Source organism: Homalodisca vitripennis, chromosome 3 (genome assembly GCF_021130785.1).
Source record: "Homalodisca vitripennis isolate AUS2020 chromosome 3, UT_GWSS_2.1, whole genome shotgun sequence".
NCBI lineage: Eukaryota > Metazoa > Arthropoda > Insecta > Hemiptera > Cicadellidae > Homalodisca > Homalodisca vitripennis.
This window is the reverse complement of record NC_060209.1, coordinates 138,734,938-138,755,732: the sequence shown is the minus strand read 5'-3', so window position 1 is coordinate 138,755,732 and position 20,795 is coordinate 138,734,938. Positions and strand designations below refer to the sequence as shown.

At 35.1% G+C, this 20,795-nt stretch overlaps 1 protein-coding gene across 1 annotated transcript in view; it reads right to left on the bottom strand.

Annotated features, from left to right (window-relative positions):
* Nucleotides 1-20,579, bottom strand: part of LOC124358737 (cuticle protein 8-like) — a 45,441-nt gene extending 24,862 nt beyond the window's left edge. The window contains exon 1 of the mRNA XM_046811036.1: nucleotides 20,379-20,579. Coding sequence (XP_046666992.1) covers nucleotides 20,379-20,411 — 33 coding nt within the window. The 5' untranslated portion in view covers nucleotides 20,412-20,579. The remainder of the gene's footprint in view (nucleotides 1-20,378) is intronic.
* Between the last annotated feature and the right edge of the window lie 216 nt (nucleotides 20,580-20,795).

Here is a 20,795-nt window from a genome sequence, read left to right as displayed (position 1 = left end):
CTACTTCTAAACTGTCAGTCACCAATATATAACGCATATATCTATTTATCAACTGCTCTTTTAAATGTATGTTTTTAGATGGAGATACTTATACAAATTAGTAATTTGTAATCCAATCTCAAAAGTAGTATGCTTATTCAATAAGTTGATAAATCTTTCACTTAGTCTATCTCTTTGAGGTGAGGTGCAGTGCTAGAAAGTTAACATTAGGTGTTTCAGTACACCACTCAGGAACTTACGGCACCGTTTGGAGAAAAGCCTTTTTGCGCCAAATGCCTTTAAAAGCCTTACGACCTTATTCCTCGTCATTTCCTTTTGCGGGGTTTGAGCTCTATACTAAGTGACTGTTTACTTTAAAATTCAATGCGCTCTTTATCGTGTTGATCTTTCCAGTGATTCTGTATGATCGGTTTTTACATTGATAAAATGTATTAACCGTCAATAGTATTAGTGTTGAGCCACAAAACAGCCATATGACGAAATCTTGTAGTCAATTATTTATTGCGGAGACAAAATACATTTGTATAGCAAACGTCAAAATATGTTAAAATTTTGACCCACATACCACATCGAGCACTCATTCAGACATTAATTTTACCACTCATTCCACATTCATTCATTACAAACACTTCCCACTTCTTGAGTTCTTTGATTTAGGAATTAACTAAGCCATGTGAGAGGCACGCCTCGAATACCATGAGATTCGAATACCATGTCTGTCAAGCAGTGTAATATAGTCAACACCATCATGCGCTTTGGATAAATTGAGAAACACATTAAGGTGTGATTTCGACTTTCCAATCCCTCTACCATCGTATCGACAAGACCCAAAATCGCATCTATTGTGGATTTGCTGATTGTGTTTGTTCAAAAATGGAACCATTCTCACTGAAAATTCTTGTTTAAACATTTTGCTTAAAATATGCAAAATTGAGACAGGCTGATAGTTATTCATGAGTGTAGGGTCGACAATTTTAAAAAATAGGGGTTAAATTTTCTTTTCAATTTGCCATTTTACTCTGAAATTAATTTCGGGATATCAAATATTTATTTAGGCTTAAATAAAACATGTTGAGGAATCGTATATCTCAATAACAAAATCGTATATAAAAGGTTTATGTTTGGTTTTGTGTTATTCATACATATGCAAATTATGGCAGCAAGATAATAAGAAAGTAAATTTTGAGAATTTATATCTATTCTGTGTTCAGTATTACGCCTTAATAACAGAACACATTTCAATCCTCGAAACGTGATGATCTATTCTTGTAATACATAACGAGGGCAAATGCCTTAAACCCTGTTATCCTATTAAATTAACTAACGTTAATAATAAATATTAAGCTCAGAAATAAAATAATACGGTTATCATCATCCTTCAAAGATTTAGGTCTATATAACAGACCAGGCAATTCAGTTATTTTCTACTTCATGAAAACCTATCTGGAACAATTTTTAAAACGACTGTAAGTAAAATAATCGTATTCAATAACTCTATCTATCACTAATTTATTGTTGAATAATTAATGCCCAGATAAGATCATGCTTACACGTGGGAGAGATTCGTACGAAATCTTACGGATCAATGAAGCAATCAGTAATACATCCGTTTTTTTTTTTTTTTTTTATTAATAGCTTCTGGTATCCGGGACGTAATGCTCTCCTGATAAAAGGGGTAAGTACCTTTGGCCACACTGTTTACACATTTTCTATTCATTCTTAAAGTTCAGTTTTACAAAACTTACCACACATAGATTTAGATGTTCGATGTTCTGTAATAAAACCATATAAATGCTCGCTAAATACTAATAGTCAAACTGGTCATTAACCCTCTAAGTGGCAAGCGCCGTCTGAGACGTATGATTCACGCCGCCGCCGCGAAGTGGCAAGCGCCGTCACACAGCCGTCGCTTCACATTTAAGGCCGTTGCTCCGCAACCGTCCATTATTTTTAGGCCTAGTTTGAACTATCGCATTCTCCATGAAATTTCCTATACATATCATATAGTATAGTGTGTATTCATGTTACTAATGTTTGCTGGCTTAAATGATTCCGACGGTTTTCGTTTGACCTGGCGGCAGACGAGAGAACAGCTGTCTACTCGTCTCGTCACTGTTTTGTTTGGCGACTTTGCGTACTGTTATTGTCAGTATATTATTGTTTATCGCGTTGTTTTTGTTACCGGTAAATGTTTAGGTTATTCGTTCGTCATGGAAAATGTTGGGGTACTTTGGGATTATACCGACTACACCAGTATGAGGAACACAAACAAATAAATTTATAGAAAAAAAAAAAACATTATAGAACGAAAAAGTAACTCTTCAATTACAAACTTACAATGATTATTAATTGTTAATGGGTTTCCTGTGACGCCCAGAAATTAGCAATATCAAGGATGAGTGAGTCTAGTGGATTTCCGCCTTCAGCAGCAACTGCCGACCGCAACGCATATTTTAGATGTAGGCAACTAGTCATGAGCTTGTAAAAAACGAATGGCCCTCTCTTCGCTCCTGGGTAAATCCCAAATTCTCAAGTGTCACCCATCATTAATCTATTACACACACAGTAAAACACGGAAGTACAACAAAGTGACGCACTCGACAGAGTCTTCGGCACGAAAAGTACAAGAATGCGGCGCACCAGCTGAACGGGCGGCGAGAATCTGTAGTCACGTTATCTACTAGATCGCTCGACTTTGACCTCTTTCTGAGGATGGGGAGGGGTTTTGCGATAAGACAATTCCTGTTTTATATTTACGAAATATACTGTGCTATGACAAACTAAGCCACTATTATATTATTATAGGCCCTACACTACTGGGAGGAAAAGACAAGCCCCTTCTAGTGACTCGGGAGTAAAAAAACCAGTTTATACATAAATTTAGTTTTTCCCATCTAACTTTTTTGTTCTTGTAAATAGAAAAAAATGTATAAGAAGTAATTTGTTTAGAATAAAATTGTGTATATTCTGTGAATTTGACATTATTTTGTAGCTCCAGTAGTTTCAAAGTGACGGACAGTAGAACTTAAAAATTATTAAAAAAAAAAAAACTTTTGTACACATCTACAATGATATTAATCTGAAAATAATGGTAAGGCACCAAATATTATATTTATTCTTATTCTATAGTTCATAAAGAAAACAAAAATATATAATGTTGCTAGGTTATCACTTAGATAATATTTTCTAAAAATAAGTTTAACGATCACGGCAATTTACCCAAAAACGGCCTGCCACTGAGACCACAAATGACCGCCACTTAGAGGGTTAATTACCACTAAATGCTAATAGTCACATGATAAAGTATAAACTGGTCATTAAATACCACTAAGAAACATTACAAGTTTGTTAACAAGGGCACCGTTTAATCTGAGGGACAAACTGTCCCTTGAGAGATATTATATCATTCAATCCCTTCATACGCTTTTGATTCATTTTCGGTCGATATTATAATGGGAATTTGAAACTGGATACCCTTAAGAAAGACTTTGTAGTGGAAATAAAAAGCGAATCATAACATTATTTGAACTCATTACCATTATTGTCTTCTCTGCGGTACTATTCGTATATAGTGATCCAACTAAAATAAGTAACTCAAGATCATTTTAAAAGGGAATTAAACTTGTGATGAGACATTCCTAACTTGGTTATGTAATAAGTAATTTAGTTCTTTTACTTTACCTCACTTATGTTCAGTATTAAAAATATGTAGTTTAATGAATATGGCTAAATGTCAACGGTTACTGACATTTAAAAAAATCGATAGATATTTGAATTATCGGTTTTACGACTCGTTGCACTCACATCTCGTTATCCTAGCAATAAAGAGTGCCCTTGCCTAAAGTGCTGACCATTTAGAGAGAACCTTCAGACTGAACTTTGGTCTTCGATTTCAGGTCAATGACGATATAACTGATTTGTTCCATACACTCCTTTAAAATGATTGCTGGAGTTGATACATTTCGAAATACAGACAGTCATGAATGTATTAATTTCTCTCTTCGATCTAAGTATCTTTTCTTTGTTAAATACATCATTGATGTTGTTTTCTCATATATTTCTATTTTGATTGTTAGGTAAATACCTTATTGATTACTTTTGTTGAAGGTTTGTAATCATGTAATCCGTGATATAAGTTTCACGAAACTTTGTTACTTTGAACACTATATTTTCGTCATTTAACTAGATATCAATGCTGACTGACAGACTAATTTACTGGTTGAATTGATAATTTGTATAAATTAAAACACAAGAAACAATGTATGCTATTACAAACTTTCTAAAAGTGTATATTATTTATAACATAGGTTTTATGCATCGTCGATAGTAGGGAACAAGCGGACTTTATAACACATAGGGCATTGCTGATAGTTTTCCTAGTGAAATGATCCGTTAGCTAACATAACAGAAAGACATTATTATATCTACTGTATAAGAAAAATTATTTGTCCAAAATAAAACGATACATAAGAATACAAAGAAAGAAATATAAAAGAAAACTTGTAAAAATTTACAAATGTATAAGAAAACGTTTTAATACACACAAACTGTCACTTTTATGTTATTTATTTCGGGCAACATCTGTAACAAGTGTCTAATAACAAATATTTTAAAACCATGGAATGTAGTTTATAATTATTGCGTTCATTCTTATTCTTTTATATAGCACATGTAAAATAAAGTTAATTAGGAAACTAAAAATAATAAGAAATGCATAAAAATGCATAATTTAATTAGTGTGCAACTACAACTAAGCGACATGCAAAATAAATATATTCGTGGTAAGAAAGTAATATAAAACATGCAAGAGCTGATACTAATTAAAATACTAATTTAAAGTGTATAATAACAAATCTCTGTACAATGGATGTCACCAAACATTAGTTACACACACTAATGATGCGCTATAATGATAATGATCAGCAATATCCAAGTAAAATATATATATATATATATATATATATATATATATATATATATGTATTTTGGAATATTTCTTTTTTTTTACTTGTTTAATTTCAAACCCTTGACTATATTCGTATTGAATAATATATGCCTAACTATTATATTTAATAAATATTCTGTTTTGAATGAACAGTGGTCAATAAACAAAACAAATATAATGAATAAAGTTATCATTCCAATTTTTAAAACACATTTCGAGAAATATTAATAAAACATTCATTTTTTTGAGAGCCATGCGCGCTTGATTCTACCAGCAATAAAAAAAATCTCTTAAGAGTAAACTAGAATAAAACATATGCGTGTATAGAATTTAATATTTAATATGTATAACTAGTTTACAAAGATTAAAATACAAAACTAATAACACTAGAACAAACAAACTAAGAAATATTTGTTATACTGCTGAACGCTTATAAAGTGTATGTCCTGGCTCAACAAATCACCTCAGACACGCAACTACGGGCCAGGGCAGTATCCTTAGGAAAATGGTCTCAAGTCCCCAATGATCCAACGATTACCAGTTGTTGAACAAACGAGCAATTGGTTCCTAATTACAGCTTCATAGCCGGTTCAATTGACTGCGAACCTTTCTCTTATGGCACAGTGACAAAGACTATTCCGACAAGTATCTTGATTTCGTCGATGATCACCATTGCGATCATCGATGAACCTGCGATAAGAACCTACAAGATGGCATTTTGTATCGTGGCGATTGCGGTCATGACGGGTAGTCAATGGCAAAGAACATGGGTTGACGTCTCTTCAAAATGTCCCCAACGCCTACACTGCTGATTGCCTTGCAACAATCTCATTAAGATAAAGAGAAGAGCCAGTGCACAAATTTCCAGATCGCAAACCTGATACAGAGATCATTATTAAGCATTTGGTGGTACAAGATACCATTGCGAAACTATACAGCCAAACGTAGGGTCAAAGGCAGAGCGCTTCTTGTCCACCACGGCATTCAGCTTCGCTCTTGGTACATATCACCACGTTAGAAGGATCGCTGCTTCCTATTATAACCCCATCGCACAGTAGAAATAAGATTTGAGAAGCATTTAAAATCTTTCTTAGCCGTGGAAAAACGTCGTTACGACGTTGGATTCGTCCACGATCTCACAATTAAGGTACGAGATCAGGGGTTCAACGCCGCCACTCATGGCAGTCCTCTGATCAGCAAAGACAACCAAGCTCTTCAAATGATCTATAAGAGGTAGGGATACGGTAAGGGGGGGGGGGTACGAATAGTTTACCACAGCCAGAGGCCATATACCAGTACCATCCCGTGATGGAGGCAATACGACTTACACGACACTGGCTTTCGTCGGCAGACCAAGACTTACTAGTTAAACTAGATCGGGCTACAGATTCAGATTGGGTCTTAGGATTCCTGAAGACCCAAATTCACAGTTCTAGCCATAATCCGATTGAAATCTATCTGTGGGGACAGAAAAAAAGCCTTAATGTCTGCAGCTTTTACCACGTAACGATCTCGCTTTCGAAAACAGCCTCGGCCTCCAGCCTAGCATTAGTTAAGCCATACACTGAGAACTATCCATCCATAATATGCAGCGAGGTACAGTTAGAGAGTTTAAATAACCGACCAACATGCGACCAACATTAGATGCAAATGTCCAGTAGAAAAGCCACCAGAGCGAAGAGTTTATGCTGGACTACGTAAAGGGACAAATGACGAGCGAGCAGACAGCACAGAAGTTTACCAACAGTACTAAAGAAATCGAACGCTAGTTCTTGATATCAATATTATCACTCTCCTTGTGAATCAACACCGTCGTAGACGACTTCTAAGAGGAAGGGAGTCTCCAACAGGAAGAAGGACTGATTTTCGAGGGACTGGCAGCACCTCCAGACAGCGTTCATCATCCCGTTTGATTCGGGGCGGTGTTTAATATCTCCCTCAGAAGTCGCGCAATACACCCATTCCTTGGCACGTAGAAGGCAGTGAGGCAGTCTCTACGGTTGACTCGGGAGAAACAGAACATATCGAGAACGAATCCTGCAAGATTTTCCTTATAATACGCTTCGGAACAGTCTGATACAATCGCGGCAAACTCGTCACTCGTCCACGTCATGACAACGTAGATATCAAGATCAGAGCCACCAACATCAGGGTCCGTAGAAAGTGGTAAAGTTTGCTTGTCCAGCGTGTTCACGAAGTCCTTTCATTTATCCCATTCGGAAGAAATCTTCTATCTTACTTCCTTGCAACGCAGATCTACCTGAGAGGGGATCCCTCCCTGGAAGGGAAAAGAGAGAGGGGAGGCTCAGTATCTCCACCGGGCGAGGATGATTGTGGTGAAGGTTTTATAGACGACACTGGTGGTATGGCGCCTTTCCGTTAGATTATCATCCTTTGGATGAGCATCCGGCGGAATATCATCTAACGAGATGGCACCCGGTGGAAGAATATCCGGTGAAAAATAAGTGTCCGGTGGAAGAGGAGCATTCTGTGGAGGCAGCCTACAAAAACAGGAGGAGTAGCCGGAGTATAAGCATCCGGAGAAGTGATTGATGTGACCCCTACATTAGCGCGGACAGAAGGCCGTGGCAGAGACGATACAGGTGTAGGATAGCGTGAAATTCTCACTCCGTCGCAAGACGTTTCTACCTTTTTTCGTCTTTATCTCAGTAAGGATTGGACCTTCAAATATTTTTTACGTAGGTATCAAATTTAAAGCTGATAAAATTTCTTACACATGTTGTTCTCATATTTGTTTTAAATATATATTACCGTTAATGACATATAAGCTCTCGTAAATTTATGCTTTTAGACAAGTTATTGGCAACAGAATTTTTGCCAAACTTCTGGCTGCAGTGGGCCAAGCCTTCATTCCACTGAATGTTTTCAAGGGAAAGGTTAGAAAATTAAATTGATTTCAACACGAGTTTTTATTTTATCACTTGTTATGAATTTTATTGGAAATTGGAAACTCATTAAATAGATATTTACAAGTTAAGTTATTTATTAGTTACAAATTTGTGGATAAAACCAAGGGAATATTTGTAGTAACGTTGCTTGACTAATCCAAGTAACAAAAAAATTGTTGTATCCTTAGACTTGATGTCGTTGTGTTTGTCATTCATGACATGAACTGGTTTTCTCTTAACACGTTGCATTTTGTGACCTTTAAATAATCGAGTCCGTGACCTCTATCAATATCTGTACTCTTAATCCTGACTTAAGAAGGATATCTCTTCTTAACGTACTAATTTGTGTACATTACTGATATTATACCTTCCTCTATGACGTCATGCAACGATCTGTTTTTATTGGAAAACTATTGTAGTTGATAATAGTATACAACTATCCAATAATTTTAGTTTTATTCCAAAAGTCCTTTTGACATCAACTATGCCATCATAAAGCAAAAATTCAAAAATTGCTTTGACTTTATTGACTAAGTTATACAGTAACTACTATTAAAATAAATAGTTAGTCATTCATATTTGTGTTACTTTGCAAGCATACTTGTGGCGGTGGAATTATATTAAGATTACAGCTGGTTAACTTATATAAAATTATAAATTGTCTATTATTTTCAGATGGAGTTTACTATCGTTGTACGTGGTCGTTAAATACTTAGTTTTACTACAAAAACGCCTAGTCTAACGGCCTTTCTGAAATAACAAGTTATTTGCAACTGTTATAAAAACACCAATTGGGCCTAGAGGCTGATTGTGTAATAATAGTATCAACAGTAGGAGATACACTCGCCCACTTATTAGGCTAATGCACGCAACAACTGACATTTAGCCGGGCCAAGAAGCTCGCTCTTCCGAGTAGAGCATTTGAATTTAAGGGCGGGGTCGAAAATGCCCAAATGTCACCCGATGTCCTTGCAGGACCAAGGACGTGTGTTGCATCCATTGTTTACTGGAGCCATGTATCACAGGGTGCTCCAGATCCCGGCCCCGTGTCGAGGCTAATCTCCAGAGGACGGACACCAGGACCGAGCCCATGAGATTTATCTCATTGCGTTTCGATATATACAAAGTGTTCACTGTTTATTACCAAACATAAATAACCATACAACACGCTCAGTTTCCTGCCTTTATATTCCTTTCATTTCACGACTCATTGACTTTCATGTCACATTTCATCTGAAACAATAATAAAGTGTTGTTTAATAGTTATACAAGAAATATATCCAATCGTTTAACCACTATAATACAGGATTAGCAATTTAATGGAAAGTTTAAAAAAATCTACCATCGAAGAGAAATTTTAAATAGACAAAAATACAAAACAATCAATTGAAACATATATGTACATATTCATATTTGAAAATATAAATATGTAAGAAGCAATGCGTGTCTTAAGATTTATGTTTTTGAATTTCGATGCATACATGGTGTTCAGTATATATTACCAAACATAAATAACTATATGAGACGCTTGGTTTATCATCTATATGTTCTTTTAATATATAATTTAGGATCCTTTTATTTAAAACAACCATCCGATGTTTTAAAATGATTAAAACAAGAATAATTATATCCGTTCGCTTATCAAAATAGTAGAATTATTAACTCACTGGAAAGTTTCTAAAAAGTCTAACACTAAAGCAATTACAAAATGACAAACCAATAACGTGTTAAAAACATTACAAAAATACGTAGGGATTATTCATACTTATTAGGTAACAATAACAAGGAAAATAACCGCGGTAACATTTAATATTATCGTGAAAACCATATGTAGCTAAAAATAAGACTTATACAAGCCTATAGAATACGGTTTTTAATCTGATTTTATGTTTTAATTAATGAAAACAGTACATTGGTTTTTGAGAGTTTATTTTTAATGAAACGTTTAGAACAACTATATTTTTATATTAGTGAAAATATTTTTAGAAGTTATTAGCAAAGGTGTAGTTTTTTTGGAAGACAATGTAAAACAGACAAGATGGATTAGACATGCGTGTTTAACTTATACGTACGGCTTTTTATGATTGTATGAATCTGAAAGGTAGCTTCATAAAATATAGTATCTTGTATCCAACAACATATATTTTCAACAATATCCTTGACTATGTTTGTTATTTTGTATACTATTACAAAACGAAACATACATCTATATTACAATACTAACAAGTCCATAAATTCAATTTGATGGAAAAGTTTGGAACTATTGGGAGAAACCCTATTAGTTCTAAATATTGTATGAAACTTCATTTCTAAATAAACAAGAATCAGTTTCATGATGGTTCATGTTCAGCTCTGGAACGTCATTAAAGCCTATCATTCATTAGAGTGACATGGTTCCTCTTTTGTTTGCCGGGGGGGGGGGGGGGTGTTAAAACACCATTTCTGTCCGCAGGATATCTCAGAGACGAAATGAAGTATAGAGTTGAAATTAGTCATACAATATCAGCGAAGCATAAACGCGACAAGTCGTATGGTGTATTACCTTTGTTCGTAAAAGACATAAAGGTTCACTTTATTTACTAAGTAAAATAAAGTAAGATCTACTTTATCACACGTGTTTTGAATGATCAGACAGTATAAACTCATCTGGAGTGATGATATTTGAGTCTAATGTGTTAACCACCATATGGATTGAGCCGTATACTGTGTTTGGATAGATTAATTTGCATAATTTAGTATATAAAAGTGGAACTTATGTTACTCACTTTCGGTACAATAACGTTATTTGAATTAAAAATACACAATTGAGCCATATGCTGTGTTTGGATAGATTAATTTGCATAATTTAGTATATAAAAGTGGAACTTATGTTACTCACTTTCGGTACAATAACGTTATTTGAATAAAAATACACAATTGAGCCATATACTGTGTTTGGATAGATTAATTTGCATAATTTAGTATATAAAAGTGGAACTTATGTTACTCACTTTCGGTACAATAACGTTATTTGAATAAAAATACACAATTGAGCCATATGCTGTGTTTGGATAGATTAATTTGCATAATTTAGTATATAAAAGTGGAACTTATGTTACTCACTTTCGGTACAATAACAAATAAAAAATACACGATTTACAATAGATTTTACTTTAATGCTCCGAGCAGTCAAATACTGGACTTTTCCACTGTTTTTGTTTTAAAGAAAAACACTGCCTCAAGGCAAATACTGCGTATTTCGTAATATATTGTTAGAGGACGTAAAACAGCTGTTTTTCCAATTCAAATTATATTTAAGATCACTTATTAAATTATAAAACAACGCTGCATTTATAGGTTACTGACAATAATTGAAACTTAAATGTAGTGAGAAACTCAGTTTTTTAAACTATCAGGCACACTTTAACTATCGAGTCATTGACTTTACGACTAAAGTAAGAAACAGAGTTTTGCGACCTTGTTTTCTATATTCATCTCCTCCTTTCTCTTGTCCTTGAATTATGACGATCTCCAGCAAACAGATGTTATAGTTGCTAAAGTTGTCTGGTGGGATTTGTGTTTTGTTTTTAACCTGAATTGGTTTTCTTGCTTAATGTAGAGAGTAAATTTCGTAACATATTCTATAAACCTTACATGTAATTTTAATTGTTTATAATTTCTGTATTAAGAATCAAAAAATTGTTGTATAATAATATATCTATAAAAAAGTGACGTTGATTGTTAGTTGTTATTTTCAATGCATATTGACGAATAACAATTCTGTCTGTATTCACAATAGACAAAAGTAACCCATTTGCCGCATTACTTGTTGCTTAAGTACCGTATTAAAAATATTTGTAGACACAGGTGTGTGTGTGTGTGTGTGTGTGTGTGTGTAGGGTTATGTGTGTGCGCGCCTAAGAATATTTCAAAATGTTAAATTGTATAACAAAAGTTACAAAAAAGTATAGCACTAGGTTCGAGGGTTTAAATCGCTTTTCTTTAGGTGCAAGAAGACCCTAAGACATAAAAACTAATAAGTTGGCATCATTAAAACTTGTAAGTAAATAAGTAACTTCTTAGTAACTTGAAAATATTTAATGGGCTAAGGGGGTTCTTTCTACAGCAAATTTATTGAAGGCGTAAATCCACTCAAATACGTATTCCCCTCTCCGAGAGTTTATCCCATGACCACTTGACTAGAGAGAGCCAGAGCGTTTCCCCTAAGTTACGGCGAAGGTCTTAATCGATTACTAAAATAACTTCCAAAATACGCTATTAAAACTCATTTTGCAACAAGTAATTAACAATTATTAAATTTTCACGATGCGACATTCCTTTCTCAACCGCGACCTGTTCCAACACATGCCCTTATTATAATATGAGGACATTAACGGTTAGAGCGGCATGGCATGCCACGTTAGGTAAGGAACTGTAATGCCAAGGAAAGGTCAGGGTTGCCACTCTTCAAACATTTCTCTGATATTCCCCGCACCTGCAGTCGTCACGTCAGTACCATTGTTGCAAACGTGCAACTATGCTTCGATTTGCCTATGAATTACATAATAAGGCATTAAATTTCAATTCGCTGATTTAACCTCCTCATGACATTGTTTCTGGAAGAAGTGTTGTAATAAACAAACAATGTATCATAATTTGTGGAATGTGTAACTGTATGTGTGTTCGGAGATATTAGTGCTAAGCTAGATAGTAAAAATCACACCTTGGCCTTTCTTGTACTTCAGTCATAATGAAATTTAGAGTTATAGGCATTTTATTGCCATACTGCACCCATTTGTCGTGCGTTGCGTTGGCGACGGCAGTTAATTTTATTGCCTAATGAGCATTAACGCTACCATTCCGGGGTACACAGCAGCCAGACCAAGCGAGTAGAGGCCGGATAGCCTCGACTGGTTGTCGCGGCAGACACAAGTATGGACAGTAGCAGTGGCAGACCTTGTCCTGCGAAAGTATCATCCTGACCTTCAGACAGATGATTCCCGGACTAGGTGTGTACAAAATAAATATACACGCAGATTATCATAAGCAAACATCTCGTGTACGTGGAATCTTACCGACAATAAGTCATTACATAACAGATTACTGATTATTACTTTCCACTGTGTCACAGGTTAGTTTTAATAACCGGTCATATTCATATTCCGGTCCGGTTTATTTCATATCCGGTCATACACACAGGCTTAGACTTGTGTTTAGTGAAGTGGGCACCTTAGGTTTTTATGATGATAACGTAATTGAATATTTGGATGGAAATACTCCTGCACTATAAGGCTTATGTAACCAAACGTGTTTACGTTTTCAATCACTTTCTTCTTTATGGAGATATCTATTTCCATCCCGTTTGAATATCATTGAAAGAGTTCAAATTTTCAATAAAAATAGACACACTATGCCATTATTACGAATCTTATATCTGGTGTCATGTCCAAGATTGAATTTTCTTGACTATAGTGGAGTGACCCGCGTCCAGCACAGATCCTCTCCAAAAGCCGGCATTCTCAATGTGTAAGAGGTTGTCCTGACTTCCGCTCTGAGGATACCAAGGGGAAATAGGTCTAACTGTTCTCTAGTGCATCGGTTGGCGTTCTAGTTAAAGGTCCTGAAATCTGAAGCCTCTAAAGTCTGCGGTTTTCTTCTATTTTGCGTGTCTCTGGCCACCATTCAAGAAACCGTAATTGATTTGTGACCTGATGATTTCAGTGTGGATCAGTTTAACTTCACCTGGCCTCAGTTCTAGCCAATCAGGTACTTTACGATCGTTGGGGCTCACTCTGCTCTGTGTAAAAAAGGTGATCATTCCCAGTGAACACCATTGAGAGAGAGAGAGAGAGCTTGTTCGCGTTAGTGAAGCTTATTTTCTTTGTGAACGACATAAGCACTGCTTTAGCAGGCTTGATGCTTAAGCCCACCCCGCTGTACTACGCTTGAACGTCATTAAGAGCCTCGTTTATGAGGTCCACCAGAAAATAATACTACATTTTCTGTAAATCTTGAGAACTATGTCACCATCATAGCCCTGGAGGTAGATACCCTTTACCTAATAAGATCTAAGAGCCCGTTAACTACGAGGCAAACCCCCTTGCCCTGAGGATGGATGCGCCTGTAACAGAGGAGTCTTCCCAGCAACACCTCAGAGGCAACTCCTAGCACAGCTGGAAAGGAAACATATTATCGAAGATTCCCTCTATATCCAAAAAGGCACAAAAAGAGATTTACTTTCTACAAATGGAACTTCCACTTTGTGTAAGGTAGATTCGCAAGCCTGACTGATAAGCAAGATGATTAGCATAAAGAGGAGTATCTGAGAGAACTCTTTTTCGGATATGCCGTCCACAGGATGCTCGACAACATAGCCAAAGGAAATGCTGGGTCTGTAGTGCTCACACAGGGGTTTAAACCAATTTCCTTGCTTCTCTGCAATATTAAGGGAAGATTAAATCATCTTCAGGTGACTTATAGAGACTAAGGTTATATATTGCCCATTCCAGGAGTCAAGTCTATGACTTTCAGGTTTCAGACAATTCACTAATATCGGAAGGTGAAATGGAGCTGGACTCAGCATTCTCATCAGCAGCACTATCAATATCGAGATCAACCATACGGACTGTTTTATAATCAATGTCAAGAAATGTCAGGGCGTTCTCTAGACGTCAAATAATTTTATTATTTATTATGATAATTCGAACTGAAGTACACTCCAGACAGAGATAGTCTTCAAAACAGTATTTACCTTGACAATTATTTTATGCCCAAGATATTAGTTATGATGTCATGCATCATCCGTTTTTATATGTCAACAATGTTGAATAAGTTGACAATGATTACGTCAGCCAATGTAGTTATAACACTTCCAGAACATTCAGCATTCTGAGTGTATGTACGATCTCGTTTCTAAGTTTTCTAAGTTTCCGCACCTAGGTTCGCAGCCCTGGTTTTCATAGTAGTAGAGGACTCACAGCATATTGTAACTCAGCCTTAATTTTGTCAGGAGATTTAAAAAAACACTATCATTTCTCTTACTTCAGTTTTTTTTAACACTTTAAAGAAATAAAACTTGAAATAAAAAATCACATAAAGAGTCACAAGTCAACTTTCTCAAACATCCAGATAAATTTAAAGATCCGGTACCGAATCGGTGCCAACTGTGCAACTTCATGTTGAAGTCTTAACTTGTCATCGTGCCCTCTTACCTCAGTTTACAATGACTAATCATAGGTATGTCATGCAAATATGTCATCGTCGTGTTAAGAGTACGTATTGTTCGAAGCCACTAGTCCTGGGGTCAGGGAATACGAGACGGCACGCCGGAGATGAGAATGTTATCATCGCAGTGATGCTCATGATTATCTCGCCTTCTAAAAATATGTGTGCCCAGTGACCCTTTTGTTGATTGTTCCGGACGTCATCATCACTGACATCAGGATGGGAGACGAGGATGAAGATTTCTCGTAATGACATCCTGACCACAGACAGGATTAGGTAATCGCACTGTCCTCTTTAAGGTGCTCGATGACGCTGCTGGTTGTAGTTTCAAGTTTATGGGCTAATTCAAACCAAACCGAAGTGTTGCGGAGATGCTTGAATTATTCCAAACATATTGTGAGACTTGATGGAGGGATACGGGATGGAGACTGCTACTAAACACAAACCAGTGATCTGAAACATACTATTCATGTCGATCATAAACAGAATTATTTTACCACAAAGTATAGGTCTCACAAAACTTGCGGCAAGTCTGGTATTAAAATAAGTCTAATTACTGTGGTAATGATTGTTTAGCTATTAGATACTGTTGGTGAATGCCCACTACAATGCCATTATTGCAACCCTGTCTCTAATCAAGATATTAAATTTTTCAGGTTGAATATTGTTTGTTTAAATCAGAAACCAAATACAGGTGTTTCGGACCTCATACAGTGAGGCAAGGATAATGTCTAATAGTGGTGGTAAAAGATACTTGGCTGTTGTAATGGTATAAAGAGTCACCATAAAAAGTATTTTTATTACAAATATTCCCTTTCGTGGTGACGAGCTTGCGCTTCTTGTGCAAAACACTATAGGATGTAGAGATACGAGATAAAAAAATCCTAATTTAAAAAAAAAACTCTGGAGTTTTTTCTCGACGGATGGTGTAAAGTTTCTATGATGCACAGCAGTAAAAAAGGAGTAGGTGTGGGAATGGAGATGACTTTGCTAACCTTCGGTATTCGTGGGGAGGGATCACAAGTATAGGTAGAGTTTCTCAATGCGCCCCTATTAGACGCTGGGGTATATGAAATGGAGCAAGATAGCCCCATCCGAAGGGCCTTTCCGACTCTTAGGAGAACTTCCTGATAACTTGCCACCCGGAGATTCAAATTAGTATGTTAGTAACTCCAAGTTTCGAGCCTGTAGCAGTCAAATAGAAAAGTTGGAAAAGTCTATGTTGGCATTTCGAACAATGATAATCACTGCCGTTTGATTGCGCCCACAAACATGCGCATACTGATTTCGCGCCTTAAGAGCAGAAATCGAAGGGTTAACTTTTTCCTTACGTTAATTAGATTTCTCTTACCATTAGTAGATGTATTGTCGATTCTCGCTATTCACTTTACCGTAAAAAATGCAAAAAACCATCTCTTGTCTCTATCGTGCCTCAAAATCGTCCAAAGTCTCAAAATGTGCAAATTAATCTCTTGTGAAGTTTAAAATCCTAATCAAAATCCAATCTTCCTCATGTAGAAAAAAGAAAGGATCTTATCAATAACTAATTATTTTTCCGAAGGAACGGAACACGATAATCCAAGCCACCAAAATACAACCATGTATGATACCACCTTCTGATTACTAACCACGACAGTTGCGGTTAGAGCTGATCGTTTGCTATTTAGTGGTCATTATTAACCACAATAAGTGTTTCAGAAATCGTTAATTTAACAAATACAACTGATGGTATACACTGTAATATGGGCATTACAGATCATATCGATGCTATAGTAATATATCGCCATTTATGCCAAGACGAGATCACGCGTTGTGGCGTGCTTAAAATATTTACATACGCAGAATTTGAAATTTATATTTTAAGATGTTTAAACCTAATTCACCTTGCATCAATGGGAAGATATTTTAAATGTTAAAATTAATTCATTCTAAATGTTTCAACATAATACATTGAATATTTTGTAATCCTTATCTTCATATTTCACCCTAAATTACATTAAATGTGTTTATACGAATATATTTATATGACAATAGTAAGTAAATCCTGTATTAAATAATGATGAACGCAATATACTACGCAATTTAAACACAAAAGTAAACAAAACATTACAGGTTAAACATTTTTATAGATTCCTGTTTCATATTCATAATTCATTAATTTTAATATTTAACTTTTAGAATTAAAAATAAAAACCAATTTTAGGTATTATTAGGCACGATATTGAATAATATATTGTTACGACGTTGGTAGTTTCAACACGGCAACGGTTTTCAACTTTCAGTATTAATTGTCATTAAAATCTATGTTTTGTATAACAAATACTAAATTTTTAAATAGTTCATTGTAAGAAATATCAATGATAGAATGTTTAGCAAGACCTTATATTTACATACATGTTAATAATAAATAATTTATACTTTTTTAAAAGTATTGGAAAACGAGTACCTTTAAAAAGGTTAGGAGCTTTTGTTAAAATAAGATTGGACTTTTATAATACATCTTTAACTTGGCGCCACGTGAGAACATTCCCGTCCAAATATTATGTTGTTTAGCGACTACATTTTTAGACTAACTTCGAAAATCAATTTAAAAAAATGTAAAAATCAATGAAGGTTAATATATGAGAAAAATGACCCGAAATAATTCCAACCTATCTGATAAAATATTTTTTCAAAGTAATGAAGCTGGAATTTGAGTTCTCTATTTGTTAAAAGATCTGTATATTATTTATTTGAAGCCATTATTTTCTGAATAAAAAACTTAATGTCTTACAATCCCTACAGAAGCAGTTTTAATGTTAGGCAATACTGTATTGATTAAATGCTAATTATTAAAGTAATATTCTCACATATTTTGCTCGATAAATCATGATATATTTAATAGACAAGCCAATTGAATGTGAAAAAACTCATAACAACTACATCTTAATTACACGTAGCAGGCAACATAACCCAAGAGTTTCACTGAATAGTTAACTAACAGTCTTTATAGAGGAAATTGCTCTTTGAAACTGTGGGGAGCACGAGTGATGTATTCCCACATTTACGCAATGATCCGGGGATGCAAGTACAAAGACAGATGGTTAAGTACATGTGAACAAATCTCATTAGCCTAAGGCTAAATCGTGGGAGAGCCTGCGACCTCGGCCCATCTCTACAGACTTGACAGTGTCCGGAGTGTTGGCGATAACCTGCAGATAACACATTGTGTGGTCAACACTACGCCTCATACATCTCAATTATGATGACGTACTTGTCACGGACAGAAGTCTAGTGCCATTGTTATGAAACAAATAATTACTTAATTGTACATTACACCAATGTGTGTTCCTCGGTAAACAAATCGTGTGAATGACTACTTTGTTACTTAATTAATATTTGTCACCTTGATTACTCAATAATGGTATTCAATCCTTACGACGGTTTGGAAATAAATCTAAGATTTATTGTCCAGCTTTACGGCTGAAGTGCTATATTCCAGCATTATTGAGGAAATGCTCTGCCTGTTTTCTGCAACTAAGTTGGGTTTTCCTGCGTTACTTTGCTCGAATATGATAACAAATCATCGAACGAAAGGTTTTAAGGAAGATCAATTTAGAGAAAACCACGGTAGCCTAGTTTATATTACAAATACGACGTGAAACACTTTTAGTGTGTTACTAAATATGATCAATGATCGCAATATTTTATCATTTACTACTTATTTATGATATTTTATAATTTATGATTATTTTTTATACGCTTTACTGACATTTTCTGTGTGTCAAAATTATTTTGTGGGCCTTTGTTGCTTGTAGTTTTACTATTTATATTACTCCAATAAGAAACTCGGAGAAATGATGGAAAATTCTGTGATAAGTTGAACCCGAACAAAATTGTTTACGTATATTGAAAACACTTTCAGAAACTCGCAGGTCTCAAATATAATTTTTCATGAAATCGTATATAAAACCGTGGGAACAAATTTCGATAGTATTGTGTAACATTACCACGAATTATTTATTCGGACACGTTGAGTAGCTCTGACATATCTGAGTTGTAAACTAATAGACAAGCTATTTAACCCCATCGTATTTTGGCAAAGAATCCTGCTTAAATTATATGTCAATTAAATTTAAAATTTAATGGAGAACCATTTAATGCTAAATTTATAAACTCATTTAGGTTCAGTGGAATAAAGCAATAATTTATAATTTCATGTTGCTTCTACAAACTGTGTACTATGAAGTATAAGCAATAATTTATGTAGTTAAATATAATAAATCAACTTTAGTGTTTTAAATAAGAAATACAGTTATTTTTCAAAGTTTAGCCAATAATCACATTTTGTTACATTATTATAAAGCTCCAAAAACATATCTTAAGCGATTTAATTTTAACTCCTAAGGATCCTAAATATAATTTTAAAGGTGTATATCCCAGTATTTGTCATTAGAAAACAGAGACTGAAATTCTGAGAAAACGGTTCTGTGTCATTACTTTCTTCAAATTAAAGTTTAGGCACATTGTAAGTATTACATTAACGTGGAAGAGTATTTTATAATAACATTAACAATACAGACTGCATTTGTAGAATCGGCATATTAAGAAAACATAATGTTGCCCTTAGAAGTATTCATTAACTGTGATTTATTACTAGGTGCCGCAGAAAACATAATGCTCATTTGACAAAGGTTCGATTGTATAACTTTAAATTAATTATAGTAAAAAGAGATTAAAATTAAACCTACCCACAATAAATTGATAGTACGAGACGTCAATGTACCATGGTGTCATTTTATACTGTCACAATAATTCATAAAATGGGACTAAAATGGATTCTATGTTGTAAATTTATTACAGATTAATCAATTTAATGTGTTTTGCTATCAATAATACTCTGTGTTTTAGAAATGAACTCCCTCAGAGCAGCAATAATGTAATAACATAACTAATTAAAAACAAATGTGCTTCAACAATAGCTAAGCAATAAATATTTTTAGTAACAGAACAAACATAATTTTTTACTTACCTGATTTATTAAACACTATGTTACACTGAAACAAACACACTCGAAATATACAAACAAATATAAATACGCTATCGAACCAAAAAGTACGCGCAATATAACACTATAACAAGATCAGTTAGGTAATCATATTTCAACATAATGTTGAAGAGGTATTCAAGCTAACTGTAAAATCTCACATTACCATCACTAGAAGCGGTACAATGTACAGTCGCTGCTCTCGAGTAAGAATCGTTCGTCCTTCGATCCGTTTCGCAACTCGATGACACGACTTAAAGTAGGGTTAGTTAAGTAAAAATGCCTCAGTGCTTACCGCCATCAAGCCAATCCCCGGTGCCATCCTCATATCGTCGCCGCGGTGAATGGATGGTCCACAGCCTTGTCGATACCGTCGTCGTCGCGGCGGACAATTAACGCTCGATCAAGGTAACGGTGAATGTAGGGATTCACTACAACTGGTTCATACCTCTCACCCACTGCTCGTTGTGTCGCAACTGTGACGACTGTGACTATACACCCATAGCGCTCCAGCCCTCTCTCTCTCAGCCCTCTGCGCTTCACTATTTGTTCTCTGTTGTTACCTTCTCCCCAAGGATGTGAGACGGTTAGCTGCAATTATACGCAAGGTACTCCAGCTACTTGCTCTCCTAGGGCTCGTTAACGACAATTGTCCCAACTAGGTAACAAGATAATAGTCCTCTGTGGTTATAAATTGCAATCCTTTTAATTT